The 27,589-nt window shown below is 38.6% G+C and overlaps 1 protein-coding gene across 2 annotated transcripts in view; it reads left to right on the forward strand.

Moving 5' to 3' along the window:
* LOC115430440 (AP2-associated protein kinase 1-like) overlaps positions 1-17,059 on the forward strand; it is a 29,924-nt gene extending 12,865 nt beyond the window's left edge. The window contains exons 7-20 of one of the 2 annotated variants that reach the window (XM_030150446.1): positions 2,008-2,140; positions 2,268-2,371; positions 2,679-2,761; positions 2,911-3,071; positions 4,604-4,725; positions 7,016-7,348; positions 8,679-8,821; positions 8,952-9,133; positions 11,138-11,215; positions 13,121-13,189; positions 13,450-13,557; positions 14,421-14,591; positions 16,078-16,185; positions 16,454-17,059. In XM_030150446.1, coding sequence (XP_030006306.1) covers positions 2,008-2,140; positions 2,268-2,371; positions 2,679-2,761; positions 2,911-3,071; positions 4,604-4,725; positions 7,016-7,348; positions 8,679-8,821; positions 8,952-9,133; positions 11,138-11,215; positions 13,121-13,189; positions 13,450-13,557; positions 14,421-14,591; positions 16,078-16,185; positions 16,454-16,554 — 1,896 coding nt within the window. In that variant the 3' untranslated portion in view covers positions 16,555-17,059. The remainder of the gene's footprint in view (positions 1-2,007; positions 2,141-2,267; positions 2,372-2,678; positions 2,762-2,910; positions 3,072-4,603; positions 4,726-7,015; positions 7,349-8,678; positions 8,822-8,951; positions 9,134-11,137; positions 11,216-13,120; positions 13,190-13,449; positions 13,558-14,420; positions 14,592-16,077; positions 16,186-16,453) is intronic. The other variant, XM_030150447.1, reaches the window with a different exon arrangement.
* Positions 17,060-27,589: the final 10,530 nt, after the last annotated feature.

The following is a 27,589-nucleotide window of genomic DNA, read 5'->3' on the forward strand; positions in this document are numbered from 1 at the left end:
AGAGCCCAGAGTCTGGAGGAAGAGTGGAGAGGCACAGAATCCAAGCTGATCAAAGATTTTTGAGCATGTCACGCTTTCGTCTGCTGATGAGCTTTATGGACATGAATTTCTTTTCCAGCAGGACGTGGCATCTGCCCACAGTGTCAAAACTATTCAAACCTGGCTTGCTGACCCTGGTATTATATATTGTCTATGGATTCAGGTCAGAATCCCTTCGTATATGAGTTAATGTTCAGAGGAAGATTCAACAATACAAATGAGCTGAAGGCCACTGTCAAATCAATCTGGACTTCCCTACGTTGGTAGTGCCACAGGATTACCTCCATGCCACACCACATTGATGCAATAATTAGTGCAAAAGGAGCTCCAACCATGTATTGAGTGCATAGATCTACATACTTTTCAGAAGTTCATCAGGAAACTCATTTCCACTGCTTGTATCCATGATCTTATTGATTTTGTCACTACCCTCAGTTCATGACTATAGGTGAAAGTAGGAATGTAGATCAACCAGTAAATTGAGAGCTTCACTTTTTGGCTTAGCTCCCTCTTCACCACATCAGGCCAATCTACTTGTTGATCTCTCACTCCATCCTTCCGTCATTTGTGAAAGAGACCCAGAGATACTTAAACTCCTCCAATTAGGGCAGGAGCTCTTCACTAACGTGGAGGAGGCTCTCCATCCTTTTGTGACAGAGAACCATGGCCTCAGACTTGGAGGTTCTAATCTTCATCCTGGCTGCAAACCACCTCAGTGTAAGCCAGAGGTCATAGTTTTATGATCCAGCAAGACCACATCATCTACAAAAAGCTGAGATGTGATACTGAAGCACCAAATCCGACAACTTCCGCCTTCTGACTGTGCCTAGGAATTCTGTCCCTAAAAATTCTGACCAGACTTTGACAAAGGGCAACACAGGCAGAGGCCAACCCCCACTGAGAATGAATCTGAGTTGCTCCATTCATACAGGGACTGAACTATATATAGATGATACCTCTCAACCTCCGGCAACAACTCATCCTTCTTCCTCACTAGGATGGTGGTGTTCCAAGTTCCTAGAAGCAGTTTAGGCAGCCAGGGATCTGACCACCAGGGCCTCTGTACCCAGCTGACACCTGATTCACAATGCACCAGACCCATATGGCTCCTTCTGTGGGTGATGGGCCCACAGGAGGGTCCTTTCATGTGGCTCCTTAGGGCTGAGCCCGGATAGGTCCCATGGGCATAGACCTGGCCACCAGGCACTTGCCAAGGAGCTACTCCTCTAGGCTTGGCTCCAGGGTGGGGCCCTGGTAACCCTGATCTGCGCAAGGGTATCTGGATCCTTTATTGTTCCATCATAAAGATCACGAATTGTGCTTTGTCTGACGCATCACTTAGGGCCAGTTTTTCATTGTGAGACCCGAATAGGAGCCTCGATAAGGCTTATTTGGCTTTGGCTTATTTTGAATCTGGTCTAGACCTACTCTAAATGTAAAGTGTCATGTTATAACTTTGTTGTATGATTTGGTGCTATATAAATAAAACTTGATGTGATTTTGATTTGATAACATAGCTTTTACGATCATTCAGTCACTCAAACCCCTCCACCACGGTATTCAACTAAGGGTTTCAGAAGTTTGACAAATCTATATTATGAATCTTTTTTTTTTATCTTAGGAAATATTGTAATATTTTGAGATATTGAGTTTTTTATTTTCATGAACTGTAAGTTGTAATCATCAAAATTAAAACCACTAAGGCTTGAAGTATTTCACTCCTTGTGTAATCAATTTAACATAAATTAAAATTTTACCATTTGAATTAAATGAAAAAACATTTTAGGTGATATTTTAAAGAAGACAGTCTGTGTATATATAAACCTGGTCAGATGATCTCATTTTGGTATGTATGTAGTATCATAAGAGTGTGTGATGTGTTTCTTTGTTGTAGGTGTGTTTAATTTATGCTTGGCTCTCTTTTCTTGTGTGTTCATGTGATGGCACGTGTGTGATTTTCTTCTCCAGGCGCTGGGCTGTTTGCTGTACAAGTTGTGCTTCTTCACTCTGCCCTTTGGTGAAAGCCAGGTGGCCATCTGTGATGGAAGTTTCACCATACCAGATAACTCCCGTTACTCTTATGATCTTCATTGCCTCATTAGTTAGTACTTCTGAAATATTAACTTGTGGATTCATTAAAGTTTTTACAAAGGCTTTCACTTTAGTGCATTTTTTTTAAAACTAAATCTGTGGTTCTTGTCCCACTCCTTTTCATGGTATGTTTTTAGGGTACATGCTAGAACCAGACCCAGACAAACGACCAGATATCTACCAGGTGTCGTACTTTGCTTTTAAACTTGCCCAGAGGACTTGTCTAGTTCAGAATGTGAAGGTTAGTATATCTTTTTTTTTTCAATTCAGTTAATATCCTAGTTGTGTTACCATCTGCTGAGGTGTTGGCATTGTCAACAGACATCTGACTTGTCACCCTGTGGAGAAGAAAGCACATTCATTAGCTGTATTCATTAGACACAAATGTTAGCATTCTTCAATGTTATTGGCAGCTGCTAGAGTCAGTATGTTTCCACAGTGCTATACTGACTTTTATGCTAATAGATGTGCTTTTTTCAGTGATCACTTGGTACTGATATTGATATCTGTATAGTTTTAAAGCTTTAACATTTCTTTTCCGTATCCAGAATTCTTTGATTCCTTCTAAACTTCCGGAGCCAATCAGAGCAAGTGAGGCTGCTGCAGCTAAGAAAAGCCAGACTAAGCCCAGGTAAGCACCACCTGCTTACACTGTTACCATTAAAGCTATAGGAGCACTTCAGCTTGTGAAATAATTAGGTCCACTTGCTGATCTGATATTTATGAGCAGATTTATCATACATTTATTAACAGAAGGCTAACATCCTCCCTTGTTTCCAGACTGACAGATCCCATTCCCACTACTGAAACCTCCATCACCCCTCGCCAGAGGCCAAAAGCTGTCCATACCCAGCCTGCTGCTGGGATCTTACCCATCCAGCCTGCTGCCCTCACCCCTCGTAAACGGGCTGCTCTGTCTGGTGGTACTACTCAGCCTGTGGGTACGTACGGCATTCTGTCTGCCTCCATTGTCTCCTCTCATTGAGCGGGAAAATAGATTACTTGTTATTTTAATAGCATATACTGTAAGTAACAGGAATCCTTTTAATCCTTTATGTATAATGTGAATATATCAATTCCCACATGGAACAGATTGTAAACACAGGTTAAGACCACCACGAATTAAATTGATTTATAGTTTCAATCAATCAAATTCTATTTATATAGTGTCACATCATAAGAAAAGTTATGTCATGACACTTTCCATTTACAGCTGGTCTAAACCAGACTCTTACGCCAATTCACAGACACCAATAGAATCCTCCAGGAGTAAAAGAAGGAAAAACTTCCTTTAACAGGTAGAAACCTGGAGCAGACCCCGACTCTGGAGGATGGATGACTGACATGAGCAGATAAAGGGTTAAAGAGAGAGGGATAAAGGAAGAGAGAGAGAAAGAGAGAGAGATTGGTGGAGAAGGGAGGGAATGGGGGGAGACACATGGATGCACAGGAAACTGAACTATAACTGTTGAAAACTAGAACTGCTGTTACTAGTTTTACTACCAGTACTAGTACAAATACCCATAACTGCTAATACTACTACTGCAAATATAATACTAACAGTGGATATACTACTGCAGCAGCTGTTAGTACCAATAATAGAAACCTCTACAATCTATGGAACTATATAATAAACACTATCACAACTATATGGATAAATGAATAATGATGATGAAGGGGGACCATACCAGCAGGTCCAGAGATGATCCAGGGAAAACCTGTGAGGACATAAAGCACAGAGACTCCAGGGAAAGAGAGTCAGTAACATGGATTTGGAGGAGCATAAATAGAGGAGAAGAAAAGGAGAGAGGAGGTCAGAGAAGAGGAGGAGCAGAGAGGAGCTCAGTGTATCCCGATGAGTGTCCCAGCAGTCTAAGCCGATGGCAGCTGAACTCAGATCAGCCTGAGCCACCCTAACTATAAGCTTCATCAAGAAGGATGGGTTTTTAAGTACATACTGTACATAGAGAGGGTGTCTGCTTCCTGGGCCGTAGCAAGGAGGTGGTTCCACAACAGAGGAGCTTGATAAGCCTGCATGTTTACAGCGTAGTGCTCTAGATGGACTGCATGGAACTAAAAGCTCTGTCAGATCAGTAGGGGCCTGGACATGAAGGGCTTTAGAAGTTACAGGGAGCCAGTGCAGAGAAGCCAACACAGGACAAATATGGACTCTGATACTGGTTCTGGTCAGTACACGGTCAGCAGCATTCTAGATTAACTGAGGGGTCTTTAAAGACTTTTTGGGACCGCCTGAGAAAAGTGAACCACAATAATCTAGTCAAATTATTGCCTGAGGTTACTGTGATTACTTAACCCTGAAGCTTATCAGTTCTTAAACAAGATCCCTTCTGCAATACTTGTTGCTCCTGTGTAACACTTTAAGAACATTGTTTCACACACTGCATCTGTGTTGTTATTATTACGTTTGCCCATGCTCTTGAGTAATGTCTGTGTTGTTTTTAAAATCCCACAGGTATCAGTTTAGACCTTTCTCAACCAGCTGCAGCCCTCCAGTCACAGAGGGCACAGACTTCAGCTTTGCCACTCGTCCAGTCGCAAAACAATTCCAGTCAGGCTGCAACACAGCAGAAGCAGGTGCATACAGAAAAACCTCAATCATACAGAATTGTTCTCTAAAGGTGTACATCAAAAATATACAGCATTTGCAAAAATGCAAAGACAAAAGAAAATAATCCATGTTTGGTAAGATCAGTAGATAAGTTTGAAGAAACAGAGTAATCTGTTCTGTAAACACAAATAATACCTTTTTGTTATTTTAGCTGAATGGATATATCCAGTAAGTCTAGACATGTTGTTTTTAGTTGATTAAAAATTTCAATTAGAAGCCACACCTCAAAAACACTGTAATTGATTAAAAGAACATATGCGTATCTAAACACATCAAACAAACTAAGGACAAGAAAATAAAAATGATTCCCGCAGGGTGTAAAAATTGAACCCTGGGGTAATTACTTCTATTTTCCAATGAAATCACAGACTCATGTTACCCATTCACCTAAAGCTTAAGGAGCCAGTTCAAATCCCTTAGAGAATCTAGTTAAAACCACCTTCAATAAGGAGGAGATAGAGAAAATGTGGGGTTTGAAGGCAACAGTGGTACCAGTAGTGATGGGGGCACTATGGGCAGTGACCCCCCCAAACTGAGTGGATGGAACCAGCAGATACCAGGAACAACATCAGAGATCTGAGTCCAAAAGAGAACAGTCCTAGGAACAGCTAAGATCCACAACAGAACCTTCGGGGTCCCAGGGTCCTCTGGTAGAGGACCCGAGTCTAAAGGAGGCACAACACCGGTGGGCCAGAATATTATTTATATTGTTTTATATCTCCAAATAATTTTCAGTGCCTTGTTATGGACTGGCCAACACTGATGGTTTCACAAGGAATAATTTACCATCCTACAGTATCTGAAGTATCTTTGCTTTTAGTAAATACAGTTAGGCTACAGGTTAAGAACTAATGGATAAAAATGTAGGTTTAAGTAAATAATGGTTCTGAAAATGTATTTTTAATTTTATGAAATTGTAACATGTAAAACCAAGAACAGTTTTTAAAAATAAATAAATAAATAAAAAAGGAAATTGGCCAAGAATAACCCATCTCTTAGACACTCTTCAGTTTTAACTAATAAGATAACTTAATAATTAGAGGTGTAGTGAATTAATTACACTCAGACTCATTTTCTCTTACAGTTTGTTGTTTTCACACTATCTTCATGCACTCATCACCTGTAACAATAAATTTTTTTTGTGTTTTACATGATTTTTATCTCCTGTTGGTTCTGTAGACATCACTTCGGAGATTATCTGAACTTGAGCTTCAGTCATGATGACTTTATCTCCTCACTGGCAGCGAAATGCAAAACTCTTGCAGGTTAAAATGAACAAATCAAATGTCTTTAGTGCAGACAGACTAATTATTATAAATAAACTTCATTGGTTATGTTATCCGAGCATCATTAATCCTAGAAATGCATGTTAAACAGTGGCTTCACCTGCAGATCATCTAACCTCATCCCCAACCTTAACCCCTTACCCTAACCAAATCCTAACCCCCTAACCCAGTGGTTTCCAACCTTTTTTGGTTCGTGACCCCATTTTAACATCACAAATTTCTGGCGACCCCAGACATTCAAAACTGAGACTTTTTTTTGCTAAAATTAATTTGTTTTTGATCATGTAATAGTTTGCTATACTATGTTTCAAATAAACATTAATTTTAGAGGAAATTTAGGCTATATAATGTATATAATGCACCTTTCTGGTGTCTGCTTGTCAGTTTCTCTTAGATGTCTTAGTGGGGCCAGGCGGGCAAATCTGTCCATTTTCTGTTTGGTCCCGTTTTCTGACTGTGACTGTGTTCGAGCAGGTTGAAGTGTAGTAACGCATTCGGTCACATGATCGGGTCAATCAAGATATGCCCTCTTAGATGTTATATCCTGCATTTTATTTGAACTTGATTCTTATTAGGAAAAGTGTGTAGTGTTTTAGTTCTAATGAAATATATATTGAGTCATTTAAAAAAAAAATAAAAAACAGTGATGGTTGAATGACTTGAATGCCTTTTAATCAGATGGAATAAAGAACTGTAATCAACAGAAAATACATAAATCGTAACCTTATTTTTTTCCTCAAAATGATACTTAATTTTTGGTAGGGTTTGGGTTAGGATTATTTGGTTTTGTAAATCCCATATGAAATAAGACAAGTAAGTTTGAGGTAATTTCTAAAATTCTATTGAGCTTCTCCAGTTTTAAGATTTTCTGTAATTTGAAATGTTGGTTAAAAAAGATGCTTCAAAGCTAAGATATCACCATTAGTTCTGACAAAATCTGATGAGTCTTTATTTGTATGTTGCTTGACAGGCTGCACAGCCAGCTGCAGCTGCAGGACCAGAGACCGCTGCAACAGTCGCAGTGTCACCGATGACTAAGGCTGAGGTGCAACCACAAGGCCAAGCGCAGCCGGCAGTCCAGCCACAAACCACGCCCCCCTCTGCGGTCGGCGTAGGCTCCCAACAGGCAGCACAGGTTCTGTCCAGCCCGACCCCACCTCAACGCCCAGCCCGCCGTAAACAGGCGGGCCAGACTCCGGCCTCACCTTGCAAAGCTGCCTCTGCTCAGCCTCCTCAGCAGCAGACGACACAGGCGTCGGGTCAAACCGGGGTCACGGAGGTCAGCCAGAAAGCAGCTGAGACGGTAACAGTCATGACACGTATAACAAGGCTTTGCGTTGTTGCCGTAGCCATCTATTGTCATGTCCTTTTCAGTATTTTCTCAGTATTTATTTAAACATTCTAAATGTGAGTGCGATAAAACCTGCTAGCCTAAATCCTGTCACTAAGGCTACATTCACACTGCAGGCCTTAATGCCCAATTCTGATTTATCGCTCAATTCTGATTTTTGTTTGGCTTTTCACATTATATTTTTAAATGTGGCCTGTCTACGAATTGCTGTGTGAACAACTCACGCTCCTGAAGTGACCTCTGTACGCAGTTGATCATTGATGACAGCAAGCACACAACGGTGTTTATGGAAGTGAACATGGCGGCAACCAGTGTCCTTTATGGTCTAATTTTAAAAACAATTTGTGGTGGCAGCCGTCAAATTTGTGAGCAGGTGATATTAAATAGGAGGAAGAGGAGAGAGAAAATGAATATTTTAATGATGTCTCTTTGCAGAACAATAGCCTCTGTGGATGCGGTGTCGGAGCCAGGAGTGGTGGGATCAGGATGTGGTTGGTTTCACAGAGCAGGAGTTGTTGGTTTGTCCCCCAGTATGCGGTCCAGCTCATCATAAAATGGACACGCAATCCGACCACGACCGCTACGGTGGTTGGAGTCTTTAGCCTCTTTGAACCTAGCATTTAGGCTTTTCACTTTATATTGGCATTGCAACCAAGTCCTTCCATGGCCCTGTTCGAACATTTCTTTCGAAATGCATTCAAAAACAGATAGGTTACAAAAAGACCCTTCAAATTTGGCTTTCACCAAAGTGTCATCCCAAACACTAATTAGGTCTAAAACGTCACTATCCCTCCACTGGCTGCCTCCTTCACTGCTGTCCTCCATGTTTGTTCCTGTTCACGCCTGTGACACAGAAGTGCAGTGTGTGTCATGACCCCTAATGACGTCAAAGTTGCAATCAATGCGACCTGGCTGATCAGATTGCAGTCGCATTCTAAAAAATCTGATATGTATCTGATTCAGTGTCACATTTGAAAGTGGCCCAAATCTGATTTGAAAAGATCAGATTCCATGTGACTTGTGCCGTTTACACTGTCATGAAAGAATCTGACCTGAGTCATACAGGGGGCAAAAAATCGAATTTGGGCCAAATTTGCTTGCAGTCTGAACATAACCTTTTACTCAGTTCAGTATTTAATAATGTTTAGTATCACATAGCAGCAGAGATGGGTGCACTAGCTGTGACCCTGCATTTAGAACTCACAACATTAGTGTGAAAAAAATGACCATTTGTTGAAAGAATTAATAAAATGGGTGTGGATCTTTTCCCTCTGTCAATCAGACTCCACCTGCTTCTCCAAAGACAACTGAAGCACCAGGTCCCCAATGTCCTCCAAATGACACCCCAGTGAGCAGCGGTGCAGGGCGTCCTCCAAACCAACCACAGCAGTCCCAACAACCTAATGGAGATTCTGCCACCAACCAGTAAGTGCTGGAGGAAACCTGTCCTCACATCCTCAGCCGGATATCCAAACATAAGTTGCTTTTGGCTTTGTCTTGTTATTTTAGTGTCCTCTGTGTTTTTGTTCCCTCCCTATCCCCTCCTTCTGTAAAGCATCATCCTGTCCAGTGTTAGCGATGCAGGTCAGGACCAAAGCCAAGCAGCATCCACTATTCCTACCTCCACCTCTGTCCCTGACACCTCCACCCAGCCTACATGGAACCCATTTGATGATGACAACTTTTCCAACCTCGGCACAGACGAACCGAAAACGGATGACAAACAACTTATATCTGGTAAAGTCTACATGTTTATTCTAAAGCTTCAGGAAACAGTTGGTTTTTTAGATGCAATAATTCTACAATCACTGTTCAGGGTAAAAAAAAAAAAAAGTATTCTGAGAGTTCTTGTCAAGACTCCACCACACATATGTCCACTGCATGGACTTCCCTATACATGACATTTTCAGGTGACCAAACGTCCTCTTTTGCTTGGACATGTTCTCTTTTCACGTCCTGTTTGGAGTGTCTGGGCGGTTTTTATAAATTAGCAAAAATGCCTGGTTTTCATTGTTTTCACAACAAAAACTCTTTAAATACGTATATGTAGGTGCAAGTGCAATATCGATGTCTGTCACTGTCACTGTTCGTGTAATCGAAAAAGTTCCAGATCCTGCTGGAAGAAAAGACTTTGGGCTTTCCAGTAATAAATTGGACATTAGTGCAGTGAAAGGCACTGATCCACATTAGCCTGTGGATGTGGGGTTGGACAGACCTGTCCATAGACACACTATAGCAGGGGTGGCAAACATACGGGCTGTGGGCCAAAACTGGCCGATCAAAGGTTCCAGTTTGGCCCTCAGTATGAATTTGCAAAGTACAAAAATTATACTGAAGTTCTTAAGAGTCAAAGGTGTCGAACTTGTTTTAGTTCAGGTTCCACTTTCAGACCAGTTGTGATCTCAAGTAAAATAATAGCATAATAACCTATAAACAAGTGGTGCCAGGCACAACAAACCCCGCCAATCGCATGAATCTCTCGTATTATATGTACATGGGAAGTTTTTTAAAAATCATAAAAAATTTGATCTTGAACTATTGGCAAAATGTAATGACATCTATTCTGGGTCACTGGCCAATCTATAAACCCAATATGGTATGATCTGAACCAATAGTTTTACTGCTAAAGTGTTAACAAACAAAGAAACAAACAAACTGAACCAAAAACAATACCCCTTGCCTCCACTTTGTGGGGCGGGGTAATAATGACTCCATATTTACTTCCACCAAGGAACGTCGGAGGTTATGTTTTCATCGGGGTTTGTCTGTTATGGACGAATTTGGATGAAATTTTCAGGAAATGTTGATACTGGCACAAGGAACAAATGATTAAATTTTGGTTTTGATCCAGGGGACGACTGATCTGCCTTTGAGTGCTGAGTGCTTTTCTAGTTTCTTTTTGGTTTAATGTGAAAAAATGTAAATGATATTATGCCTATAAATAATGCAACAAAAACCAAAACATTAAATTATGAAAATATTTACATTAACAAACTATCTTTTAACGATAGAATATGAATAACCTGAACAAATATGAACTGAAAAAAGGACATGAATATAAACACAGCAGCTTTTATGACACTTCTACAGCTGGAATAATACAATAATTCCAAGCAGCCTGTTTCACTGAAACACATTCTTTGGGGTTATTGGCACTTTGCATAGAATACTACGGTATTTACATAGCATGTGATCAAGTATCTCGAGGTGGAGCTGAGTGTTCTGTTTTTTGGAGAGGGAAAGAGAGGGCACAGTCACAGGAGGAGGGGTTATATTTAGTGGATTTGGGTTTTTTGCCTAACTGAATCCTGCCTCCTGAAGCCCTTGGATGTCATACCCTGCAGTGTCCATCTGTCTCTGTTCTTCAGTTTCAACACCGTTACTGGTAACCGAATCCGATCTCCTTCATGTTTGGTATTTTGGTGAAACTTGGAAAGCTCTCGGGCGAGTTCATTGGGTGTTGACCTTGACCTTCATTTTCAAGGTCAGATTGGGGATGACGCATCAAATTTGGACAGCAGTTTTGACCTACAAATTTCAGGTCTTTTGTGGTCAGTGTATGGACATGCAGACAGGTACAAGACACACAGGTGGGGGAGGGATACTGATGGGGGGGCAACAGGGGTACAGATGCAGGGCAGCCCTCATTGTCAAAGGTGGGGGGATTCAAGGGGTCTTTACAACATGTAACGCTGGTCTTGTTAAGTGTGAATTAAACTGTCAATAACTTTTTGTGTTTGGCAGACGCTGAGACAACATCTGATGAGCTGATCCCAGGATTACAGGCCTCAACAGTGGACAGTGCACGCAAAGAACTGGGTAAGGCACAGGGTCTTGAATGGACTGGATTTCATTATATCTTATTTCCACAAATAAGTAACTGTTTAAGGAAACAAGTGGCTCATGCAGGAAACTGGACCATATTGTATCTAAGGCAAGTTTGGCATCAAAGGAAAAAAACACAGGGAAACAAAAATGAGCCTCTGTCAGATATCAAATACAAAACAGACTCCGTATTTTCTGTAACTGAATAAAGTACTATTCGGGCTGGGTTAGTTTTACATGGGTATGTGGGGTAATGCCACTTTACCACAGGACGTCGGTAATATTAATGGCCAATTCACACGGAATAAGAAATATCAGTAAAACTACCACAAGTGGGAGGGGCCAATCTAGTCACGCACTGCCGTCCCCTCCAGTCGTCATGTGCGTATGGCGTTGCTTTCCAATTAGGCTTAAGTGTCCAACAGAGCCCAGCTCAGGATGCATATTTCTGTCCAAACCCGACCTGTGCCCAACACAGTTGTGTCTGAACCCGACAAGCGCTTCAATGTTTGTGTCCGAAGCCGATCGGTTAAATCCAGTTGTTGAAGGGCTGCACGATATTGGAAAAAACTGACATTACGATTTTTTTTAACCCTGCGATATGAAAAAATACTCAGGAGTATATAATAGCTGTGTGGTGCCGATGTAGATGGTCAAACAAAGTTGTTTCCTCTTGTTGTAGTGCAAGGCCCTGTCGACACAGAACACATGTTTCAATATCATCCTTCTTGTGGCTGAAATAATGCTTTTCTTTTTGGCACCAAGTCTTTGTTTTCAGTGATTTTATCTTGTTCGTTATTCATTTTTCAACGTTGCAGTGTTTCCTGTGGAAGTGATCTGTTGGTGTGGCGGTGTGTAATCGGGGGCGAGGTACATGTGCGTGTGATTCAGCCTGGGGGGGGTGGGGGTGGGGGGGTCAACTGGTTTCCATCCGACTTATAATACTATGGGGGTACCGTGCCGCCCTCGAAGTGAAAGTGAAACTTAACGCTCATTGTTCTTTTCCCTACCTCCGGAAGCTTCGCAAAATTTCATTTGAGGGGGCAGGACGTGGCGCTTCACCACAGCAAAACCTTACCAGCGGAAATGCTGTGATGTTACCAGCGACTCGCTCCCTGTGCAGGGGCGTGGTCTGCTTCAGCAAACTGATTAAGAATGATTGTGATTGGTGGATCACTGTGTGCAGTGTGTGTCAGGTACCCTTGAAATTAGATGAGAACACGTTGAGTTCATTTGCCTCCAACATCGCAGGACCTTGCGATCTGACTATTGCATACATGTACATATCGCGATGACAACGCTCAAACGATATATCGAGCAGCTCTAAGTTGTTCCCATATTGATGTTATAGATTGTCATTAAATTTACTCGTTGACACGTTTGTGGGAGGTGAAGAGTATCTTTATTAAATGACTACATGTGCAATATATGCTTTGCGTTGTCACTACAGAAATGAAACCTAAGACTTGGGGTGACACAAGGTTTCACACATACCGACTGCCTACTGGAAAACTGAGTGCTCCTTCAATAGGCTTCATGCTTGAAACTCTGCAAAAAACCACTTGTAAAAGATATGACGGAACGTCTACACATATTAACTACTGGTCTATTCACATGGAATTAGTATTACTGGGGCTCATGTTCCTGGACCCTTTTACAGAAGGTAGAAGTCATGATAATCTTTACTGACATTGTTTGGTAATGATAAATGATATAGCACATTCGGACAGGATGCAATTATTACTTTACCTCACGTACCTATGTCAACCTAATCCCGTCCAAATAGGGCTTAAGGCAGGAGTAAATAAACAGATTCCTTTGAGATGCTTTGTAAGGTTCATTTTTAGACTTAACAAAGACTATAAGTCTTTGGTGTAATACATGTTTTCTGTTTTATAGTTGAGAGACCATCGACCATTGTGGATGTAGATTCAGGTGTTGCTTTGTTGGCCGTTCCAGATGCACCAGGTAAATATGAGGCTGTTATTATTATTAGTAGTAGTAGTAGTAGTAGTAGTAAGAATAATAATAATAATAATAATAATAATAATAATAATAATAATAATAATAATAATAATCATCATCATCATCATCATCATCATAATCATAATCATAATAATATTTATAAAATGATTTCAGAAGTGAACATTTTTGAAAACGATTTGGTTTGTGTTGATGTCAGTGTCTCTGAACTACATGTCTGTGTTTTCTTTCTTCATGGTCTTCAGTGAAGCTGATTGAAGGACTCAAATCCCCAGACACGTCTTCTCTCATCCTCCCAGATCTGCTGTCGTTGTCTGATCCCTTTGGTGGATCTGTAGAGGACTCTGCTAAAGGTGGGTCCACCACAGGCCAATGCCGCATTTGGTTATTGTTTTGGTCCTTTTTGCAGTTTGGGATGAGGGCTGAACTCAGGGTTCCCTGAAGGTCTTAAAAAGTCTTCGAAGACTTGAATTTACAAATCTGCATTTAATACCTTAAAACAGTCTGTAAAAAGTTTTAAATTTAATATGGTAGGTCGTAAGTTATGTTGCCATGAACTTGTTGGCTGTATTGTGTTTAAATAAGTCCAAGCTGCAAAGAAAGCAACGTTAGTCGACTCAGTTCCACTTGTTCCAACCCGACAATTTATACTGGAATTAGGAATAATTATTGATAACTTTACAGCCCCTGGTGAGTATGAATGTAATATTCAATCTCTGTTGATGAAAATAAATACACTTTCCGAAATTCTAGAAGTCATGAGTTTTTGCCAGTATGGCTGTGAAAATTATGTGACATTAGGGGCATTAAATTCTGTTCTAAGTAGTCTTAATAATATCTTAAAAAATCTTAAATGTAACTTGTCGGAACCCTGTGAACTCGTTTAGAACTGCTGTTTTCATCTGTATAAGTGTGCATCTGACAGTCGTCCATCTTTTAATGCTTATTTTCTGTACCATCCACCTACCAACTCAAACACAAACAGTTGGAACAGTCTGGCAGAGGCTCATTAAACACTCTACTGAAGTGTAAGGAATGAATGTGTATTCACAAATGAAGTGAAGTCGACCAAACAAAGTATGACATTCACTGTGTTCACATTGTTTTCAATGAAGTCAGTGAACATTTGAATTTCTCTAAAGTTTTTGATGTTAATTTTCCATAATCTTCCACATGCTTCCTGTTTCGGGTGGTACCTGGGTGGTCTCTGTCCCAGACCCCCTCAGTGCTGATGACCCTCTGCTGAGCTGTTCTCTGATGTGTGGCCCAGCGGCGCCTCCTGCAGGAGGCAGCGGCGCCTCCTCTGTCTCCTCTGCTCCCACCTCGGTGGCTTCTGTTCTGGATGATTTCAGTTTGTTGTCTGGAGAGTCTGCACAGCCCAAAACAGGTAACAAGCATATTAAGGTTGTGAATAAAAGACGACTAACTCAAGTACTCATGTTTTAGAAACATTTTATGGTCTTTTTGTTTTTATTGTTTTAATTTTTTTTTAATATGTAGTTTTGTGACATTTTACCTCTCATTGTTCTTATTTATCTGATTCACTCAGTTTGTATTTTATTGACTGAAAATATTCACAAAAATTAAATAGTTTTTTTATAATTCCTTTTTTTCATTTGGAAAGATACTTTACAACAGACAACTAAGCACATACCATGTCTGAAAAATCAACTGTGGTTAAGCATGAAATTTAACATACGCACGTTCCATACAAGTTCTGTGTTTAAAAAAACAACTGTTCTTAAAGGAAGTCTTCCCCCTTTTTTTGTTATATTTTGTTAAACATACCTTAGAAGAAAAAGATGTCACATTTTCCCCTTCTTTTCATTATTCTTATTTCCAAATCCATGTGTTTCAGTTCCAGTTCATTCAACCAGTTCAGTTATAACTTGTCATTTCCAGTTAAGTTCAATCTGGCCTCAATGGGGTGAATATATACAGTCCATTTTGACCACATTTCTATAAATTTATCCTGTTTTACTTTTAATGAAAAGGACAGATTCTTCATTATGTAGATTTCATAGATTGCTTTTAACCAATCTTCATGTTGTTGTGCATCTGGTTGGTGCCACTTCCTTGTCAGAGCTTAAAAATTAAATAGTTTTACTGAATTACCTTTTATTTTGATTGTCCTTTTTTGTGTTTTATTGTTTGTTTGTTTTTTTTTACAAATATGGAAATATGAAAAAGAAGTTCTTCGTTTTAATTTGTTGTTTTCCGAATGAAAAGGTTAACCCTAAGTGATTGGGAATATTTTATATATATATATATATATATATATATATATATATATGTGTGTGTGTGTGTATAATTTTTTTTTTTTTAATTCGATTTTTTTTTTTTTTTTTTAACTTTTCTACATTAATTACACACAAACCACCTTTTAACTTTACCTCAGAGGTAAACCATAGCTTTGTGAATACAAATAAGAGTGTTCAGTTCTTTTCCCTTTTCCTTTTTCATGTAAACCTTTATGCACACATGCTGCCATCTGACCCCGGACCTGTTTTATTCTGTTGCATCATGTATTTGAAGGATCTTCACATGATTTATGGTCGTGTCCACAGTAAACTGTCAAAAATATAATCAGTCATGATGATGCTTTTGTTTTTTAGTTCCACTTGCGTCACAGACTGGTGTAGAGTATCAGTCTTCAGTGTTGTCCCAGGTTCCTGCAGCCTGTGGCCGTCGTCCTCCTTGTTCTGACAGTACTAACATGCCTAAACCTCTTCGTAGTCATCCTCTCTGCTGTATCTGTGGGATCATTTGTCTCCTTTTTACCCTTATTCTCTCTCTCATTCATTCTGACTCTTTTTTCCTTGTCCAGCTCTAATTCACTAACGTAGCTCCGTCTTTCCTCACATCCTCTACAGACTCTCCTCTGCTGATCTCAGACTTTGAGTTGCATCAGGCGTCTGCAGAAGCCGGAACGGAGGACGAGTTCGATCCTATTCCTGTCACAGGTCGCAAGAATTCACAGGGTAAGTTTGGAAAGTGTGTTTGTTAGGACGCACTTATAGGACACCGTTAAATAAAGTGTCTGTGTTATTGTAACCTCCTGATCAGATCGACTGTTAGTAGACCCATGGATGTAAATGGGTCCCTTCTCCCCTTCTCTTGTTTGTTTATCTTTTACCCCTCCTCGACTGCTTTCTTTTGCCGTTCACTCCTGTTCTTCCTGTGCTTGTTGTCCTTTTGTTTGCCTGTGTTTGTCTCGGCTCCTGCCCCCGCCCCTTCCCCCCTCCCCAGTTTCAGGAGGCCATTCCCGCAGTAACAGTGGTGGTTCTGAATCCAGCCTGCCCAGCTTGGCCCGCTCTCTGCTGCTGGTGGACCAGCTCATCGACTTGTAGCGCGCATCTGGATGCAGTAACACTGGATTATGACTGGAGAAGCAGAATAGCAATCAATACATTTGTCAAAGCTAGAATCCTACCCCCCCTGGTGTCCCTTCACTGTAGTCACACCCCCAGCCTCTCAGTGCTTCTTCATACCTGCTTTCTCAGTTGTATCTACTCAATCATTTGTGTCCTCTTCAGCTTTCACTCGCATTCTTCTTTTTTGTCATTTCTACACATCATGTCTTGTCCAGTGGCCAGTGCACTCACATCATCCTTTTATTTTCCATCCGTCAGGTTGTAATATTGCTATCCAGTTTGCGTAACATCTAATAGTAGACAAATAGGTCATTGCTATAATAGGCATAGTTATAAGTGGTTGTAGTTATAAGTGTGCGCAAGTAAATTTGTCATCATTTGCCTTGTTAAATGCTCCAAACCAGAATTATTTTCACATTTTAAAGTGACATCACTGATGAAGTTTAAAAAAAAAAAAAAAATCATAATGTGTCAGTTACAGGAAGTACACTATATGGACAAAAGTATGTGGATCTGTTGAATTCAGGTGTTTCTTTTCTAACAGGGGTCTGGGATACAAAACAATAATGACTAATGTAAGAATATAGTTTTATATTGTGTTAAATATCCTTATATTGGTGAGTTTGGTTTACACTGTTATCTTTGATTCCAAAATGCCTCAGAGATGGTTTTGACTGAATTTCAACCTTGATTTTGGCCGTTTTTTGGTTGGGTTTTTTTTGTGACTATGATTTTAAATGATTTTATGATTTTAAAATTTTCAACCTTAAGGAAATATTGATGTTTCTAAACTATATGGACATAAATATTTGGACACATCATGTCTACTGCTGTAAGATGTCCTGTTCATGAGGATTTGACCTAAAAACATCAATATTTCCTTAAAGTTTAATGGGAGATTTTTCTTCCTCAGTGAGATGTGAAGAAAGTAGATGGTTAGTTGTCATAGAAAATTATTATTTACAGTCAGAGCAGGACAAATATTTTAGAAATTTAGATATAGAACATTTAAAATTAGTCGTGGAAAAAAAAAATCAATGTTTAGAGAAATTAAGTACAAAACATCTCTGAGGCATTTTAGAAACAAAGATAGCAATTTAAGCCAAACTAACCAATGCTATTGATATTTATCCCACAATATAAAACCATATTCTGATATTAGTCATTATTGTTTTGTATCCCAGACCCCTGTTAGAAAAGAAACACCTGAATTCAACGTGTCCACATACTTTTGTCCACATAATGAATATTCTGAACTAACCTGATCCGTGCAGTCACAAAAATATTTCTCTATCAGAAAAGTATTTCATTCTAGGCCTAAACTATTTAAAGCTGCTATAACTTAAAGTTGTCTTGATGTTTCAGTTGTCCCCTCTGCAGCTGAAGTGGCACAAATTTGTGTTGTTAGAGAGGATATTTAAATGACCCCAAAACTAATGTTTACTTGCTGTTTCATCTATTTACAACTTATTTATCACATGATAAATTAGGTCATTTAACTCTTCATAGCAGTGTGCCATAAGAAATGAAAATATTGCATGATGTCATTACAAATGTTTCAATAATCAACAGCAGTTTAGCAATAGGAACATGCACAGCCCGGCCAAAAACCCTCCCACTCTGTAATATTTCACTGGACTGTCTTTTACTTTGACCATGGTACAACTGTGCTCATACGTTTATGCAGTTTGTTGCCTTTATTTGTCATTTTGTGGGTACTAAATGGTACTGTACCAAACCTAACCAACTGAAATAGGCGCTATGCATGATGGGAAAATCATATTGTTCACCTCTCTTCTCACCCGGATGCGCCCATTATTCTGGAACATGGTGAATTTGGAATCATCACTATTTGACCGTTTTTCTCAGTTCACGGTTAAACTTTTGTTGAGTTTTGTTAAAGAACTGAGACGCTGCTCACTGCATCAGATGAAGATAAAGAAGTTATTCCAGCTGAAACATATTAGTCTGTGCACATCATTATCCAGTGGGAGGCTCTGAGTTCAGTTCAGACGGGGACATTTTTTTGGCCAGGCTGTGTAGAAGAAACATAGTATTTAACAATGTGGCATTTGAAAATGGTTTTCAGTCATTATTTAATTAACAATAACACTAATTCATTAATTTCCATGCAATTCATCCCACATTCCTGCAAACTGTTTACTACTAATTCATGTAAATATATATCTGCAAACCCTGCAGACTGTAATTCTGTCTGTGTATATATCATTGTCATAAAGCTTTACCTGTAGAGAGAGAAGAAATAAGATTAGAGTAAGAAATAAATATTATTAATATATTATTAAAAAAAAATATGATTGTCAACATCATAATCACTTAATAGTATTGAGGAATACTCTATATAAATATTCCATTCTTCTTTATGGAACCATGTGTTGCCAATGTTTTTTTCTCTGGGCTTGATCGACATAGACAGAGTCAGAACATACAGATGTGTAGATAATAATCTAGTCTTCATTGAGTTTGGAACATGAGGCTGAATGCCTTGACTCGTTCCACCTCCTCTTATTGTGTGAAAAGACAGTGCACCTTTTATTCAAAGCCGTCAACGGTTTTCTGTAAGGAGAGACTCCACCTGTTGAATCTTAGCCTTGTTTCATTTCACTGCAAAACGACTTTTTTTTTCTTAAAGTGTGGTTGTAAAACTATGTTATGCTTACCGGTTTTAGTGATCACAGAGTTCATATCAAAAATAGCATGGCAGTGTTGTTGAATGTTCCGTTAATGTGTGCTGGTGTACGGTGTTATGATAAGTGTGTGTGTGTGTGTGGGTGCGTGTGTGTGTGTGTGTGTGTGTGGAGTCAGAATTGTTGGATGTGTTTGACAGTAGCCGACTTGTGTTGTTGTTTGACCTTGGTGCAAGTATGGCCATGGTAATGTTGTCATTAAAATCTCTTTGAAAAGCACAGGCCGCCTAAATTCTCTCAGGTCGTCAGAGCTACATCAGCGGCTTCCTGCTCCTCTGTCCCCGTCCAATGGACGTCTGAGTCCTTTCTGCTGGAGGCCGTCCGTCCGTCCAACCACTAACACTCTGTCTGATCTGGAACCTGTGAGGGGCTCTGTGAAGTGTTTGACAGTTAACATGCAAATAGAAATGAAGCAGCTGTCTGCGTTAGAAATAAATATCAAAATATGAGCAATACTGATGCTTCTGGAGGATCAAACAGTTTTTTCCCCTGCATGATTACAGTGGTAACACTACCTCCAAATCCCTCTACATCGTCTCATACTAGAGCATAGTCTAGTATGTATGAAACCTACTGAAAATACTGTGTTCTGAAAGTACAGTTCAGCATGCAGTTTGAGTAAAGAGTTCCAACTTTAAACATAGTAGTTTTGTCTTTGATCCCAGATGTTTTTTCAAATGTGTCCAACCCCAGTCAGATCCATATTATCTGTAATCCATTAGTCTGTCTGTGCTTCTGCACCTGAATCACTCCCCTCACAGTGAACACCTTCATAGATGACTCCATCATAAACACAGTCCACTTGTTTACAGAACAAACTCAAATGTCACTCGGGCTTTTTCAGAAATTTTGTTGTGAAGTGCATTGTGGGAATGGGACTTCCCTGCAGCAGCAGTTTGTCTGTTGGTGAATGTTGAACCCAAATGTGGCCTTTACCTCCATCCACTGACTAGACTCATTCTTTAAAACAGTGTTTTAAAGGGGGGCAGTACCGGCCCTGTTAAGACTCCATCGGGGGGCATTTGGAACGAGAAAGCTGAGAGGGGGCGCAAGTCTGTAGAAGTATCAATGTCAAGCAGCATGCTATGTAAATGGTGAATTTCCATGATCCCCACTTATTGAATTAGCCCTGCCTGTCACAAAAAATTTTTCGGGGGGGCGGAGGCTCATGGTGACATAAAGGGGCATTTGTTCAAAGGAGGTCAAGAACCACTGCTTTAAAACAGCCCTAGTGGACTATATAATTGTCATTGTAGTGATCTGGCTCGTTTTCTTGCAGGATCTGGGAGAAACCACTTTTGCTTCCCACAATGCACTTTGCTATAAAATTTCCGAGTGACGTTTGGGTTTGTTCTGTCAACAAGTGGACTGTGTTTATGATGGGGTCCTCTTCAAAGTTGTTGAGGGAAGTGATTCAGGTGCATAAGCACAGACAGATGAATGGATTCGAGATAACTAGACTGGGGTTGGACACATTTGAACAAACATCTGGGATCAAAGTCATACACTGCTTTAAAGACCAGTGACTTGTAATTGGCAACTTTGAACCAATTTCAAGCAAAAAAGTCCAATGCTTGATGGATAAGTTCCTTTCTGGGTTCTTGCTGGATTTGAATTGTTAGTTGACTGAGGGTTTTTTTTTTTTTTTTTTTTTAAGATTTGCCTTGGGTTTTTCATGCCTGTATCCCCATATGTAAAAGGTCATTTCCTCATTTTTCTTCCGACAGTGTAGGGGGTGGATTTAATGTAATGTCAAATCGTTGGGTGTAAAGCTAAAAATATTTACAAAGTTATCAGGTAGCGTCTTACAGTACCAGGGGCAGCCACAGTTCCACAGATGTTACAATGCATGTATTATACACATTCTGTACATGTACGTAAGCAGAAGAACAGCAGCTAAAAGCTTGATAAACCCAAATATGGGACAACAGAACACAATCGAAACAAGCACTTAAATGGGCAAGTATCCAAGATAAGATAACAGTCTGAGACCAGTGTATGTCATGGGTTAAATCCCACTCAAGGAGCCACAGAAGAGCAAGAATAAAGCTCACACTATGAAGCAATGGACGAAATATTTGGCCGATTAATGAATATTTTGATGATCATTTCAGTTGTCAAATGTAGTATTATGCACTTTGACGCTCTACCAACACAGACATTTCATAGTTTTTTTTTTCAGTTGACCCTCATGACTGCAGAGTATTTTCAGTAGGTAGCATGAAAAAACTTAAATTAGGTTGTAACTTTTCCCACTTTAGTCCTGAGAAATCTGCCAAAAAGCGTTCAAAGACCACCTGACCCTTGCGTCTTCTGTAGTTAGTGCTACTGAAGGCTTGTGTCGACCCTTATCCTCTCGATGGTCTTTACATTCAATAGCTCAGCTGTTTGCATTTACTGTTTGAACCTATGCAACTCCCAAGCTCCTCCCTGTAGCCACAAGTTTACTGTTGTAATCAGCAAAGCCTAGCAGTTAGTCCCTGATTTTGCCAAAAATTGAAGCTATTGATTTTCTGATACTAATGAGTGTTTTGAGGCGCCTTTTGTCTTTATGGCCCAAACCTGTGTCCGAGGTGTGGTATTGTGTGCTCCTTATATTTTTGTGAGACAATTAAAGAATTGTAAAGGGATGTTAAATAAAATTATAGTGTCAATCTCAATGTATTCTGTATTGTTTGCACATTTATTTATTTGTAATATTTTAGTATCAAATTTTAAAGGTAAAAGTTCTTCCCAGCTCCATTTGAACATATCCTCACATCTGACTGCATTGACATGATATCCCCAAAGGAAAAAGGCTTAAATACCAAGGATTACATTTGGACCTGCACGGAGAAATGATATTATTGAAAAGAACGTCCCTAAATAATCTATACATCTACATAATAGTAGGGTGGCCCAGAGGTGCAACAGCCCAAAAAATTACCCATTATAAGAAAAAAAAGAGAACAGTCCAAAAAATTATCTACTTATAGGAAAAAAATACAATAACCCAAATAATTATCCACTATAAGAAAAAAAAGACAACAGCCCAAAAAATTAGCCACTATAAGAAAAAAATCAGACAACAGCCCAAAAATTAGCCACTAATTTTCCACCAAGAAAAAAAGACAACAGCCCAAAAAAATTATCCACTATGAGGAAAAAAAAAGTACAGTCCAAAAAAAATTATCCACTATAAGGAAAAAAAAGACAATAGCCCAAAAACTTATCCACTATAAGAAGAAAAAGACAACAGCCCAAAAAATTATCCACTATAAAAAAAAAAAAGACAACAGCCCAAAAATTATCCACTATAAGAAAAAAAGAGAACAGCCCAAAAATTATCCACTATAAGGATAAAAAAGTACAGTCCAAAAAAATTATCCACTATAAGGAAAAAAAAGACAATAGCCCAAAAAATTATCCACTATAAGAAAAAAAAGACAATAGCCCAAAAAATTATCCACTATAAGAAAAAAAAGACAAAAGCCCAAAAAATTATCCACTATAAGAAAAAAAGACAACAGCCCCAAAAATTATCCACTATAAGAAAAAAAGAGAACAGCCCAAAAATGATCCACTGTAAGGAAAAAAAGGAGTACAGTCCAAAAAAAATGATCCACTATAAGAAAAAAAAAGACAACAGCCTAAAAAATGATCTACTAGTCCAAAAAAAATTATCCACTATAAGGAAAAAAAAGACAATAGCCCAAAAAATTATCCACTATAAGAAAAAAAGAGAACAGCCCAAAAATTATCCACTATAAGGAAAAAAAAGACAACAGCCCAAGAAATTATCCACTATAAGAAAAAAAGAGAACAGCCCAAAAAATTATCCACTATAAGAAAAAAAGAGAACAGCCCAAAAATTATCCACTATAAGGAAAAAAAAGACAACAGCCCAAGAAATTATCCACTATAAGAAAAAAAGACAACAGCCCAAAAAATTATCCACAATAAGAAAAAACAGAGAACAGCCCAAAAATTATCCACTATAAGGAAAAAAAAGACAACAGCCCAAGAAATTATCCACTATAAGGAAAAAAAAGACAACAGCCCAAGAAATTATCCACTATAAGGAAATAAAAGACAACAGCCCAAGAAATTATCCACTATAAGAAAAAAAGACAACAGCCCAAAAAATTATCCACAATAAGAAAAAAAGAGAACAGCCCAAAAATTATCCACTATAAGAAAAAAAGAGAACAGCCCAAAAATTATCCACTATAAGGAAAAAAAAAGAGTACAGTCCAAAAAAAAAAAGATCCACTACAAGAAAAAAAAGACAACAGCCTAAAAAATGATCTACTAGCCCAAAAAATTATCCACTATAAAAAAAAACAAACATCATCCACCTTTTCAATTAAGGGGGCGCTATTTACCTGAAAGGTCTCTTGCTTTAAAATTAAGGCCACCACAAAAAGGTTGAAAATTTTTAAGATAATTTTTTTGGACTAGTGGATAATTTTTTGGGCTGTTTTCTTTTTTTTCTTATAGTGGATAATTTTTTGGGCTGTTCTCTTTTTTTTCTTGTAGTGGATAATTTTTTGGGCTAGTGGATATTTTTTTGGGCTGTTGCACCTCTGGGCCACCGTAAAAATACACACATACACACATTTGTTAAAAGACAATAGACAGAAAACAAAGACTAGACCAAAAAATAAATAAACATACAATAGACAAAAACAGATTAAAAAAGACAAAACCAAACAACAAAAGTACCTTGGAGTCCTAAAAATACCCTCACGTCATTTTTCATTAAAAAATACAGCCCATCCCAACAGGTTCCATCCTCCTCCTCCTCCTCCCTCCAAGAATCAGTCTCAGCCAACATCCCTCCAACCAAGCCCCTCCCACTTCTGACAATGCACTTCTAACCTCTTTTTGTTTGTGGCTATAATTTTTTCTGTTACAAACTGTTGATATATTTCATTCTTAAAGTATGACCAACAAAGAAAATGTTCATCTTTGTGCTTTGGAAGAACTCATTGAATCCACTAGGTGGAGCCTGACCCACCAACCAAACCACTGTCTATGATTGGTCACTGTAAGAGGGTCATGTGATGGCCCACTACAGGAACCCCATGGCCATCCTGACCCTTCATCCTGGGACGGTCTTTGGACCTGTGCCTTCATGCTTTCCTTCCATCTGTAGGAGAAGCAGCTTCTCCTGAAACCCTTCCAAGGCTCTTTCTTTGAACTGAGTCCATGACAGTCAAGTGTCTGTTTGAAATGAACCAGTTTACAGGGTTTACTTCAGGTCAGCCACTACAACAGAGTGGAACCAGCAACCTTTGAAAGGAGGACGAAGGACAGCCACAGATTCTGCAGCACAAACGCCTTCAAAACCAAAAGGCAGGACCTTGATCTGCTCAACCATGGACGAAAAAAGAATTTTACAGAAACATTCATATTTAAATAAATGAGCTATACATGATCCAGCCAGTGAGTACCATGTATAATCTGCATTCAAGTGGAGTTTAAAGGAGTGATATTTTACTTTTTTTTAACCTCCTGAGACCCAATGCATTTTTGTCCTCTGTAGGGGACAAGAGTTTCACAGCTTTATTGAGAAAAAACAAAACAAACGATGTCCACAGCAAAGGACATTCCATATAAATGTTAAAAATGCATGTGAAAAAACTGTTGCATTGTGCCATTTCCAATAAAGGCAATTATTCAATGTAAAAATGGCAAAACTTGTACTTTCCTGGGTTTCAGGAGGTTAAATGGAATTCTTCATTTTCCAACATTTCCCTGTGGTCTCCATAAACTGTAAATGCTCTGCTTGGGTCTGAATTCTTCATTAATACAACTCCACAGGTCCATCTTCAACCCTATTTCTGAGTAATGACACCAGAAAGGTGGTTTGGAGCGCTGGCCCTTTAAATGCACATGAGCCACTTCAGGCCCCGCCCCCTCCAGGTTGTTGGCTGTGCTGCTCTGTCCCATTCAACCAACATCCAGTCGTTTTACGTAATGGGCTCCAAGTTTGGACATATTTTCAGTATGGACTACAACCGCTGCTGCTGACAAACAATTATGTCGAACTGGAGAAATGTTTGTCTCAAGTCTGGACCTTATATGTGCAAATGTGGACACGGAACTAGTTATAAAATGTAACAAATTAAGCAGGAATTCAAACAGGTTGTAGAAATCCACTGGATTTTTGCCCCAAAATACAGGATTTCTGGAAGAATGTGCAAAAGGAGATTAAACAGATTCTGGGTATGAATTTAACTGTGGAACCAGCCCTTTACATTCTGGGTATAATTCCTGATAATATGATGGATAAGAATTCAGAATCTTTATTGAGAATCCTGCTTCTGATAGTGAAAAAGACAGTAGTGCCAACACCAGTACCACTGCAGGTGGCAGCAGCAGTGGAAACTCCATAAAGAAAAAAGAGACTAAATACTTTTAAACAATCTTTTCTGATGTAAATGATTTATTATAGTGTTAAGTTAATTGCAGCAACAAGGGATAACATTGATGGATATGAATATATGTACAGACTTTAATTAATATTCTCTATATTGTCATACTTTCCAAGGAATGTTTGACACTGCTGGTGTATTCTCCATCTACACATTTTACAAGCAACCTGTGTTTAACCCTTTCATGCGCAGTGGTCACTCCAGTGGACAGTTATTCTACAGCTGTTCTCTTGTATATTCATGAATTTTTGTTGTTCTTTTCATTGTTGTTGGGTTTTTTGTTTGTTTGTTTGTTTTTTTAGACATATCTTTACTAAAGTTTTAAGACACTCCATATCTTTTCTGACATGAATTGGTATCATTATGTAAATCTCTCCTGAGCATAAACCCCCAGAATCACAAATCCTCCCCATAGTTTTCACACAATTTATCAGTAAATACATGTTTCTGTGCATCAAAAATTAAATGTGTGGTGTCCAGCTGAGTGCACATTTTTGCCACTTTATGAAAAATAGGTTCATAAGAAATTGTTTTCATTATTATTATTTTTTTTAAATGTATTTTTTAATTTTTTAAATAATTTTTATTTTATTTATCTTCTTCTTTTTTTTTTTTTTTTTTTTCAGAAGAAAATTTTCAATCGCATTGTTTTTTTCATGCCTAAAGAGGAATAAAAACACTCAGGAAAAAATTTTGATTAAGGTTCTCATAATTCGTGCATGAAAGGGTTAATTAAAGGTGGGTAAAGCAGTCTGATCATCCGTGGGTGATCTGAGCCTTCATCTGTGGTTGAACCATGTGTTGGATGGACAGGAACAGTGTGAAGCTTGGACACTTTCGTCTGGACTGAGCGACACAAACAGGAGACAAATACAGCAACAATTTATTTCCCACTGTCATCATCAGTGATTTATTCATATGAAAATTATAATAATGCACTGATGATGATAGAGGGAAATAAACTGTATATACAGTATTGTGTATAAAGTTTCATATCACCATCCAAACCAATGTTTTTGTCATTTTTAAATATGTGTTGAACTGCACACACGCATTGATTTGTTTGTCTTGATTTCTAATTAATTATTCTTATTTAGTAGATTATTTTTTATTATTGATTGAGTGATTGATGTATTTATGAATGTAATATGAATGTGTATATATGAATGTAAAAATAGAAGAAAATAAACAAAACACTTAAACATAAGACATGACATATAAAGTGTATTTGAAAGTAGTGAGACGGAGCATAACTTCTACACTCCCAGCCCTTCTCCTTAAATAATTAATAACAGTCATAATCTTCCTAGTCTAAACATATCTATACTATTATACTATAATATGACTGATACTTATTATTAAATAATTTTGTTTCTGGCTTTACATTATTATGAACAAATATAATACGATTTACATAAACACATAATACAATAACATATATAAGAATATTACATATTATATGTTATTAGACAGTATAACTTAAAAAAAAAAGTCATCTACAGTGTCACGAGGTCAATTTGAAATCCGAAACTTAACATAAAACTCAAGAATAACATTTAGTTTAGTGACGTATGTTAGTTAAACTGACACTTTTTTAATATCGTTCTCAGCAGATATGTGATGTCGACAGGAGTGTGGTGTTGTTCTCATAATAAAAGCCCCTGTCTGTCTTTGTTTTTACTTTGGTGTCCTTGGTACTTTTCCATTAACGCCTCCATGTAGATCAACAGCCGCTGGTCCTGCTAATGCTAATGCTAACAGTAGTTTTCTTAGCTAGGGAAAATGCTAGAAGGGCACGTTGTCGCTTTTCGGCAGTAGATGTATTCTAATGCGTCAAAGCCAAAATGCTTAGGGTGGATATTCGACATATATTGTGATGTTTTG

The sequence above is a fragment of the Sphaeramia orbicularis genome, chromosome 12, assembly GCF_902148855.1.
Source record: "Sphaeramia orbicularis chromosome 12, fSphaOr1.1, whole genome shotgun sequence".
Taxonomy (NCBI): Eukaryota; Metazoa; Chordata; class Actinopteri; order Kurtiformes; family Apogonidae; genus Sphaeramia; species Sphaeramia orbicularis.